General features: G+C 35.4%; 1 protein-coding gene across 9 annotated transcripts in view; it reads left to right on the forward strand.

The window, feature by feature from the left end:
- Positions 1-10966, forward strand: part of NRXN1 (neurexin 1) — a 1216111-nt gene that overhangs the window by 115757 nt on the left and 1089388 nt on the right. For 2 of the 9 annotated variants that reach the window (XM_023735234.1, XM_023735242.1), the window contains exons 2-3: positions 3273-3290; positions 7010-7039. The exons of 4 other annotated variants lie outside the window; for them this stretch is intronic. In XM_023735234.1, the coding sequence (XP_023591002.1) occupies positions 3273-3290; positions 7010-7039 (48 nt within the window). Of the gene's footprint in view, positions 1-3272; positions 3291-7009; positions 7040-7814; positions 7827-10966 lie in introns of all 9 variants that reach the window. 3 more of the 9 variants (XM_023735226.1, XM_023735221.1, XM_023735250.1) reach the window with 3 other exon arrangements.

Consider the following 10966-nt stretch of genomic DNA (forward strand, 5'->3'; position numbering starts at 1 on the left):
AGAAAAACACCTGGAGAATGGTTGTAAATGCTAGAGCCACCACCAATTATAGCGATATGCAAACTCTGATATAGAGTAGCAAGTATCTTTAGGTTAGCTAGCTTTCATGATCTAAGGTCATCAAAGGATACCAGAGGGATAGAATAGAATGAAATAAAGAAGAGAAACATCTTGTCCTACAACTGAATCTGAAAATGTAAATAAAGCTCAGGGAAAGTCTGTTCCAAGTCAGTTTTCTTCTTTTTATTTATACATATTTTATAGGAGTGGATGTATTACCCTTCCTTTTATTCTAGTACTTTATTTTTTTTTTACTATTATTATTTTTAATCTAAGTCTTCTGAGAGACACCATTTTTTCTGAACTTGGTAAAGTCTAGATTTGCTTACACCTTGGGCATGACTTAGATCTGCATGCATCAGGTTAACTAGTTAAGCTTGTTCCCTTTATGAGCAAGAACCCTGAAAAATTCTAGATGGCAGGACAGAATCAATGGTACCATTTGTGGCTCTGTGCCTTAGTAAACAATATAAAATGAATTCACCTTCAGAGGACTGAACAGTGACTTTATTAGCATAATTTAGCCCTGGTGGCGCAGTGGTGAAGTGATACCGCTGCTAACCGAAAGATCGGCAGTTCAAATCCAACAGCTGCTCCTTGGAAACCCTATGGGGCAGCTCTACTCTGTCCTATAGGGTTGCTATGAGTTGGAATCAACTCTACGGCAATGGGCTTTTTTTTTTTTTTTTTTTTTTAAAAAAAAGAAGGATATCCTATTTAACACAGAAACCCCGGTGACGTAGTTGTTAAGAACTACGGCTGCTAACCAAAAGGTTGACCGGTTCGAATCCACCAGTTGCTCCTTGGAAACCCTATGAGGCAGTTCTGCTCTGTACTGTAGGGTTGCTATGTGTCAGAGTCGACTCGACAGCAATGGATTTTTTTTTTTTTTTTTTTGGTATTTAACACATTTAAAAAATGGGGGTTAAGTCTGAGCCTGTTTTATTTTGTTGGGGTGTTTTTTCTTTTCTTTTTTTTCTGTTAGACCTTTTATGCAGTACTTTTACCAAAACATCTTACTGCAACTGTACTACTCACAACTCTATTTGCCAATCTTTTGATTAAAGAAATTAAATAGTGCCATAGTAATTGACAAACCATCTTGGCACTTGACTCTCCTCTAAATTTCCTGATTTTATTAATTTACTTTATAAATTAAATAATATTAGTAAAAATAAATATCTTAAATATATATATATATAGTTTTCAAAGGCAGTTACTATAAAACCAAAGTATATCTTAAACATTAATACTACCTATATCTTTATATGATTTCCAGTATAAAGCAGTAAAGAAAAACTTTTAAGATTTGTGTTTATGTCATGTCTAAAGTGACCACTGAAAAGTAAAAATTCTGTCTAATTCTTTAAAACAAAAACAAAATCGGCACCACATACCAAATATTTAATCCATTTGTTCATTGTTTCTTTTAAAATAAACTCTGGCGAACCAAGTATCTTGCAAAGATGTTATTGCCCCCATCTATCCGTTAGCTATTTTCTGTTATATGTCGATATAAATTAGTGTGTCTGTGTTGATATTTCAGTTTCCAAGTAACATATTTTAGACAAAATTGATGGTTTTTAATTAATTAGTAGCTTTAATTATTAAAAAGGTATCTGTTGAGCCTAATGAACTGGTGCATTTATAGTTGTTTTTGCTCTCCAGTTTCTGAACTTACTGTTCTTTTGCTCTTTATAAACACTTGATTAAATGACCACTTTAAGAAGTACAGTTAATTAATTAAAATATAAATGTAAGACTAGAAATGCCAGCATGGACATACTTTTGAAAATTTTTTTGATGAGTACTGAAATCTTTCCCTTGCCCCTTTCATTTCTAATCTGGCTCTCAGGTTTTGTGTCTCAAATATTACTTGAGTTACTAAGCAGGTACTAATGTTATACCTGGAAACTCTGGTGGCATAGTGGTTAAGAGCTACAGCTGCTAACCAAAAGGATGGCAGTTCAAATCCACCAGGCATCCCTTGGAAATTCTGTGGGGCAGTTCTACTGTGTCCTATAGGGTCATTATGAGTTGGAATAGACTGGATGGCAACGGGTTTGGTTTAGTATTATAGCTAAAGGAGCCCTGGTGGTGCAGTGGTTAAACGCTCGGCTGCTAACCGAAAGGTCGGCAATTCAAGGCCACCAGCCACTCCATGGGAGAAAGATGAGGCAGTCTGCTTCCATAAAGATTACAGCCTAGGAAATCCCATGAGACTGTTCTACTTTGTCCTGTAGGGTCGGCATGAGTAGGAATCGACTTGACGGTAACGTATTAATATTATAGCTTACCATGCGTTTACACACCCACACACACATATACACGTATGTATATATACTTTATAAGTGTATGCAAATATACTTAAACAAATATCTTAAATGTTACCTAAATATATGGAATAGAGATTTTGCTAAATACTGGCATTGAACTACAGTAATGTTTCATGCTAGACAAGTACAAAGTGAATAAATCATGACAAACTTTGCCTAATGGGCGGTTCCCAAATGGACTTCCTTTGCAATGATGGCTTTTTCTACGTAACATTTTTTGAAGTTAGCATTGTAGTAAATTTCAATAACCTGTCATCATTTCCAATAAAATATGAACACTCTACAAATAAATAAAATACTTTGTAGATTTTAGTGGCATACATTTATGCTGTGCTGCTTTGAGGAAAGCAGTTGAGGTGTTAGAAATAGTGAAAGGCCACAGTGGTACATGGGTGACATGTTTGGTAGACCCAGAGTTATCTTCAGCTGAAATTTTGTGTCTATTTTAAATGGCCTTTTTTTTTTTTTTTAAATCCAAGTCCAAATTAGAATACAGAACTAAAACTTTATAGAATTGTAAATAAATAAACAAATAAATACAGTAGCTTTAAAAATAAGTTACTAGAAAGACCACACCAACATCATGTAAGAAGAAGAAAGTCTGCTTTACGTATGGCTGTGAAAGGCTTTTTAAAAACTCTTCACCCAGGACACACCAGTATTTCTGAAATTTTGTCTCATACCCTGTAAATGCTGCCAATGGGAGGGAACTTGCTTCCCTGTGATTTTGTTTTCCCCTATGAATGATAGCGATGGAGCACTTGCATGATGTGTTTGGTGCCTTGCATGAAGAAGACATGCAAAGGCAAGGTCCAGTCTGCATGCTGCTTAATGAATGTTTTTCCTTTTCTCTCCCTCCTTGTCATGTGCTTTCAGAAGACAACAATGTGGAAGGTGGGTGTTTTCTACCTTATTTTCCAACTCTCATTTGCCTTTTTTTCCTTAGTATTATTAATAGAGTACATCTCAAATTACGACGGTAAGTTGAACTTCTTTTGACATTTGTTGATTTTTGGATTGTGTATCACTTTTCATATAGAACACACGCCCTCTCAATCCCGACAACACCAGGTGTAGGAAGTGCCTTCAACCTTAATACCAAACCTTGACAAATTTCAGCATCTCACAGGAAACTTAGAACTCTTACTGCAGTGTTGTCTATGGAAAAGTGATACAATGCTGCTGCTTTTATTTTAAATGAGAAATTATTTCTCTGCAGTTTCAGATCACAGTGCATGATCCTTTCTTCATTTTTTGTTTTTTGATCTTTTCTGTTGGAAACGTTAGCATTATACCATTTCAAGCCCATTAGCTTAGTTTCAGATGATTTGATTTATGAAAAGAACACAGAAAAAAATAATGACTATAAGTAAAAAACATAAAATTAGACTAATAAATAAGCCATTGGCCATTGGAAATGAAAGCCTACAGCATGTGGACATGGTTACTGGTAAGTAGATTTGTAATATTCTCTATCATGTTAAATAAAACCATAGTATTTAATTCAAGTTTTTCTAAAATTATCTCTGTCAGGGAATTTTGATAAAGTTATATACTTTTTCCTATAGAATCTAACACACTAAAAATGTATTTCAACATTCTTATTTTTAAAGCACTTATATGCATTAGTCAATGTGCTGCCAGCTAAATCTTTAAAGGATAAGAATGCAAAAAGAAGTAGGCGTGGCAAAGAACTACTTCAAAGAGTAGTGATGTTCTATCAGCTTATATAATCATAGCATTAAGAGTTGTTGCATAAACAATTTGCTAATATTTATATGTCAGAGGAAGGCATTTAACAGATTTTATTCTGCTGCAATATTTTGAAGTACAGCCATTCTGTAAAAATATGTATATACCCACTCCTCACTTATCAACATGGTTAGGTCCCAAAGACCAGGTTTTTATGCAAAAATTGACATTATGCAAAAATGGAGGATGACCACATCAGATCACACAATGGAGGATGACTACATCATTACATAGCTGCCAAACCATTGAGAATCATGGCCGAGCCAAGTTGACACATAACCTTAGCCATCGGCCAGTGTTACTCTTGCCTGGCACCTCAGTGTTCGTTACTACCAGACATACATTGTTAATGCACAAAACAGTCGAATAGTAGATTTTTTACTATTGTCATAAATTCGAAATGCTGGATAATGAGATAGTCAATAAGTGAGGCATAGGTGTAATTCTACAGAACAGAAGATTTCTTAACAAAATCCTTATCCAAGGTTACAGATAAATAATCCTTACAGTTGCCAAGATTTTATATCCCCCAAAAAAGAATCCTCAGTGGTAATACAGAACCAATCAGTAGCGGGTTCAGCATCATATCTGTGATTCTTTCACAGGCAATATTATAATTGCTTAGCTGTGGAACATTTCTGTTCTATTATTTAAGTAAAACAGATGAAAACTTCAGAAGAAGTCATAACTGACAATTTTTCCAGGTGTGTGCTCCATATATGGGTTCTGTTTTTCTCTACTATAATTATAAAAATAAAAATCTACTTCTTTGCATTTCCTTAACCAGTCTGTAAAACATTCCATATTTTTTGTTCTTTTCTTTTTAAATATGATTGCATTCCAAGGGGCTTTAAAACCAGCCTAATAAACATGAATGCTTCTCTCTTCTCTCACAAACACTTGTCCTACGCAAATGTTTGATATATTTTCAGAGTATAAGCCCATACATTATTATAGTACAGTTTATTCAATCATAATTTTAACATTCTTATTTATAACGTGGCTCTGACCACATAATGGAGCCCCCTTAGTGGAGAAAGTCTAACAGGAATGGGAATGCTTTTAATATTTAACATTATCATCCTCATTAATGTGGTGTTAAAAACCATTAAAACAAACTCGTTGCCATTGAGTTGATTCCAACTCATGGCGATCCCATGTGTGTCAGAGTATAACTACACTCCGTAGGCTTTTCAATGGCTGTGATCTTTCAGAAGTAGATCTTCAGGCCTTTCTTCTGAGGCATCTTTGGGTGGTTTCAAACCACCAAACTGTTGGTTGGTAGATGAGTGCTTATATATTTTCTAAAAGTTAATCTTATATAGAGCTAATTCCCTGATTTAGTCTACTAACAAGTTATAAACTGTTGTTAGGAAATATGTATAATAGTTTTAAAAAGGAAAGTAAAGAAAAATTGTATAACCTGAACAACAAAAACACTTTGCCTCAGCATATAAAACATCATCAATCATCAACAGGTCATTCATAAACTTTTTAATCTCCCTATGTATTTTGTTGTTGTTGTTGTTAAAATTACTCAGAAAATACAAAGAGATGCTACATTATGGAAAACATTAAAATATTATGTTACATAATCTTATGTTATATTGTGATTATGTGATGTTTAGTAAACATATCTGCCTCACAGGAACGTTTGAGTAACCCTAAAATTTTAAGGTGATAACAGATTATTTCAATATGGATACAACTGATGTATAATGTTATGTGGCTCAAAATAAATGTATTTGAAATAACACTGGAAAATGAAAATACAAATTTTATTAAAATCGATATGTGTATACTATAGTTCTCTAATCTTTTCCCATATTTCAAAATATATGTAGATTGAGAAATAGATTTATTTCTAAATTTAGAATAAAGAACTAGAAATCCTGCCTTTCAGTAAAAAATAGCTTCTTGGACAGCAAAAGAACTTTTGAAAAGAACATTAGCAGTGTTGTTCAGAAAAGAAGTTATCTTCATTGTGAAGTTAATTGCCAAGCAAGAGATAATAGATGATTTAAATAAACAAAGGGAATTTAATTTTCTTCTCGAAAACTTCCTTAATGAAATCATATCTGAAATATATTCCTCTAATATGTACAATTACTTACACTAACTCATAGTTCAACATGTGAGTAATGTTTAAATAAAATGCTAAATAATTTTGTTCTCCACGGAAAATCACTTGAGCCTAGTTAAAACTGATCCATTGTTTCTTAAAAATTCTGTAGTAAATTACTCAGTAGTAAATTCTAACTATACAACTGCATGTCTAATGATTTTTTTTTGCCTATTCTATTGCTGCATGTGTCAGGCAAGGAGACATTTCTGCATTATCATTTCAGTGTGACTAAGGATTTTTTTTTTAATTACTATTATTTAAGTATGAAACTGCTTATTTTCTGAGGAGGGGAAAAAGATCAGACCCAGCCCATGTTTCAGGTATTCCTTTGGGTTTTTAAAAATGTGATTTTACCACTGAAGAATGACTAGCCCTGTAGGGGCAGAGTGAAAAAAAAAAAAAAAAAAGTCTTATCAAAGGGCATGAAGGGCAGATGCCATATTTAAGGGATTGGTTGAATTTTAAGTCATGCTCTTAAGCTCTTGATCCTGCTGACTAATACATAGAAGAAATACACAGTGCAGCACATCCCAGTGTTCAAATCGCAGTTCTGTAACTCTTTGCCCCAAAACATTCCAACCAGGGGTTCAAAGAATGCTTTTTGATTTGCCTCCGTGATACAGACATGTCTCATAGGAAACAAGATGTCTGTCACTGAACATTTTTGTCATCGTGACAATCCTGCCTTCCCCTGCTCCCTTGTTTATTGCTGACTGTGCTCTTGTTTCCCTTCAAGGTCTGGCGCATCTGATGATGGGCGACCCAGGTATGGGCTCTGTTCCTTTTCCACTCTGCTTTCAGTGTTCTCTTGTTCTGTAGCTGCTTTCCAACCATCACTGCAAGGGATGGGCGAATGCTTGCAAATCACCTGGCTGCAAATTAAATACATAATTTTCGTTCACTTTTTTTGTTCATGTGCTTTTCTCCCCTTGATTTGTTGGTTTGATTTTGGTTTGCTCCTTCAACTTTTATGTTCCTTCATTCCTTGCGCTATAATATTTGCAAATAAATGAGACATAAGAAATGGTGAATGAAAATGTCCATACATTTATCAGCCTATGCAGTTAAGGGTGGTTAGAGGAAAGAAAAACTTGAGCCATCAGAAGTTAATATCTGAAAGAAGATTCTCAGTTTAACCTACTGTATCAACAAGAGTCCATTTCTCATCCATGCATGGTGGTTTGGGAACATGCAGACATCACTGGCTTCCGGCTTCTAGAATGCTGAGTGTAGTGTTCCACGGAATCAGTACTTTTTCTACCTTCAGTCATTGTGTTTCTCCCTTTTGTATTATCTTTCCAAGTGAGCATGGGCCTTCCAGTTTCCTTGCATGTACTTCCCTTTAAAAAGGCAGAATTCTCAACCTGAACTGATTGCATCTCCATTTGTCTTCAAATCCCTATTTATACTTCCTTCTCTTGTTTAATTTTCAGATAGTCGTGCATTTACATGTATTCATAATTCTTACTGTTGTTTCTCTCCTCTCTATTTTCGTTCTCTGGAAATCCTTTCTTCATGGAACCATTTCATCAAATCCATAGGTAAAAGTAAAGGTATTACATTATTTTACTTCTTAATACCATCTGTATAAATTACAATGTGCCTAAGTAATGCAAATATATTTAGACATTTTGGCACTGGTAATGGGCACTGGGAGGTAGGTATGTGTGTTAATGAATATTTTATGTATTTAAGGTAAGAAAAATCCATCAAAATGTTTCACTCCTTTTTTGCTCTTTAGAGTGAGTTTTTAATGTGAGCTGCTTGCCTAAGTAGTATATTTAGAACTCAGCTACAGGTTTGGGTGTCAGTTTTTGCAGGATCAGTTAATAGCAGTTAAATGATGAGTGTAGTCACTATAACCATATCATCCTTGAACGTTCAGCCCTGGAACACACCTGCCCCAGCACTGAGATGTAGGTGTCAGAATGTGTAGCATTGAAATGGCCCTGCTGTGGGTTTGTCATCTGTTGTCTGCTCAGTGTTGTACATACACGTTAGCTCCATGATAACCTGAAAAGGCAATTTGGTGTAGGAGCTGGGAAAGCCCGTTCTCTCTTTTGTGCTCACTAACTTTGCTTTAAGAACATTACCAACCAGGTATACATTCCTGCACCGCTTGGTAAGTCAGGCATGCGTACTCCTTGACGGCTTTGGTACAAATTGAGAAGCATGTTTAATTTGTCATTCAAAACCATCCACAGTGAAAATGCAGTTGTGTTTAGTGTTTTGATTGAAAGAAAGTAGACAGTGTGCAGCTGTGATATTATATAGGATAGCCTTTATGTTAACAATCTTTATATATTAGTGAACGTGCCCGCGGTCTACAGTTTTTATGAGCATTTTTAAATGCAGGAATGTGTGGTATCCTTGACTTCACCGGATCTTTCTGATGGCCTGAATCTTAACCCTGGGAACTGAGACCACAGCTCACAGTTCTGCTCCTTAATGTTTGTGTTGTGTAGCAGGGAACCTTTTCTGCTTGAAAAAGCACCTGAAATGAGCTGGGCAATATGTAAGAAAAGATACCAAAGTTTTAACTATGCAAAACAGAGCTTTAAAAACAAATGCTGTTTAGATGCTTTGAGACAATCAAAGGAAAACGTATGCTATTTGCAGCTGTGTTTTGGTCCACCGTTTGCAATAATATAATTTAATCTCGTTTTAAGCCTTCTGCAAACTATACAGATGACAAAATGCATCAGATCTTTCGGAGATTTTGTGTACCATTTAGGGTGCTTTCTAAAGATTTTTCCTTGAGTCCAAATTCCCATCCATAGCCCTCTCTTACATGAGGATTTCTCAACACGTTCTTTAGTACAGGACTCCAGATAACATAGAGGGAACGGTATTTAGAGTTTATTGTGCGGAGCAAGTGAACTATATGTCTATGTATTTGTATATGTTCATGTATATATTTATGTGAATGCATGTATATACACAAACTTGACGCATATGTACATACATAGGTATTCATAATTTTGTGATAAAGTAATTTTATAATTATACAGTCATTTAACTCTACACCCGGAATAGTTCATGTTTATATTCAGTTGATATTTATCTTGGTGTAATTAATATAAGTGTCACTTAACTTCGTTCACTTTTTTTAGGTCACTCTTAAATGTTTTCTGTGGGCACACGTGTCAAACGTATTTTTACTTAGATTCTCATCTGATTTTTTCCCTCACTCAGCATAAAACTGCAGAGGACAAGGATCTGAATTTTTCCTTTGTAGTCTTCTATGAATGGGACCAGAGTGCTCTCTCATCTTAAATGAGGAAAGATCTCAAGATGAACTTGAATATTTTGCCATCTCACAGTGGTGACCTTTACATATTGGTTAATTAGATGGACAGAAATGAGAAACGTGGTTTGTAAGTCTTCTTTACTTAGCAAATTAATTCAACAAATCTGCATTCTAGGGCAAAACGACAGTTAGGGCTGTGACATGGCAGCCACAATCAAGAGTACTGATAGAGTAGGAGAATGAAAACGGATGGGCAAAAGTGAGATCAGAATTCAGAAAAGATAAAGATAAGATGAATAAGGGTCTCCCTTAGGCAGATATCTTTGCCTTGGAGTTGCCTGTTTCAAGAGTGAAAAGAGGTGTAGAAATTTTCCTACATCAGGTTAAATCCTAGATGTGCATCAGGTAAACCTGGCCAGTTAAAAATACTTGCTTTGCACTGTAAACTCATGCTTCACATATCTTTATATTACAATATAATCCTGGAGCATTTTTTCTCAACGCCACTTTTCTCTGAAGGAGTACTGAACTGCGGGATTCTGTAATGAACCTCTATGGACTTGTATCTTGCTTTTCTGAATCTAGAAATGAAATTGGATTCAGGAGCATCACCACTTTGATTTCTTCTGCGTGATTTTGATAATATTTTCTCAAGTTTTAAGCCACCAGTGGTAGAGAAATACATCTTATTAAAAACAAACAACCACAAAAAACAACAGCGCGAGCACGACCTGTAAAGAGAACATTCCTTTTGATAACCCTCTTCCTCCTCCTACCACAGTCCTCTCTTCAGACATGAGCACTGGTATCACTTTGTGTATCCATGTAGGATTGATGTGGATCCCTCCACACTTCCTAATGTTTCAGGGTTGAGAAAATGCCAAATCCTTTACCATTTGTACAGGAAAATGCCAGCTAACTCAGCTGATGACGTACTAGGGAGCACGGCTACGTGTCAGACATGGTGCTGGCAGAATCACAAGGAGTGGAATGAAGGCTTTCTCACTCCACAGAGCACAGTGCCTAGTCTTTGCAACTTGCAAAAGTTGTTCTTTTTCAAAATTTATAGTCAATTATTTGGATTTATTTTCATGTTTTCTGAGCAAGGATATGCTTTCTTTAACTGGATGTGGTTAAGAAAGAATCAACTTTGTTCCAATGAATTTTTATAGCGTTCTTTGGGATAGCTGAAGAGAGAGACTATCCAGAGACAACCTTATTTGTGCTGGTTCTGGGTAGCTGGATCCAGATGATCTTTGGGAAATCCTCTTCGCTCTCTTTTTTGGCTTGACATTTGTCAGTGGTATTCTTTTTATTTTATTTTATTATACTTCAGGTGAAGGCTTACAGAACAAATAGTTTCTCATGAAGCAGTAGTACACATGTTGTTTTATGACATTGGTTAACAACCCCACAACATATTAACCCTCTAACTTCTCAACC

This window comes from Trichechus manatus, unplaced genomic scaffold (genome assembly GCF_000243295.1).
Source record: "Trichechus manatus latirostris isolate Lorelei unplaced genomic scaffold, TriManLat1.0 scaffold00005, whole genome shotgun sequence".
Classification (NCBI taxonomy): Eukaryota; Metazoa; Chordata; class Mammalia; order Sirenia; family Trichechidae; genus Trichechus; species Trichechus manatus.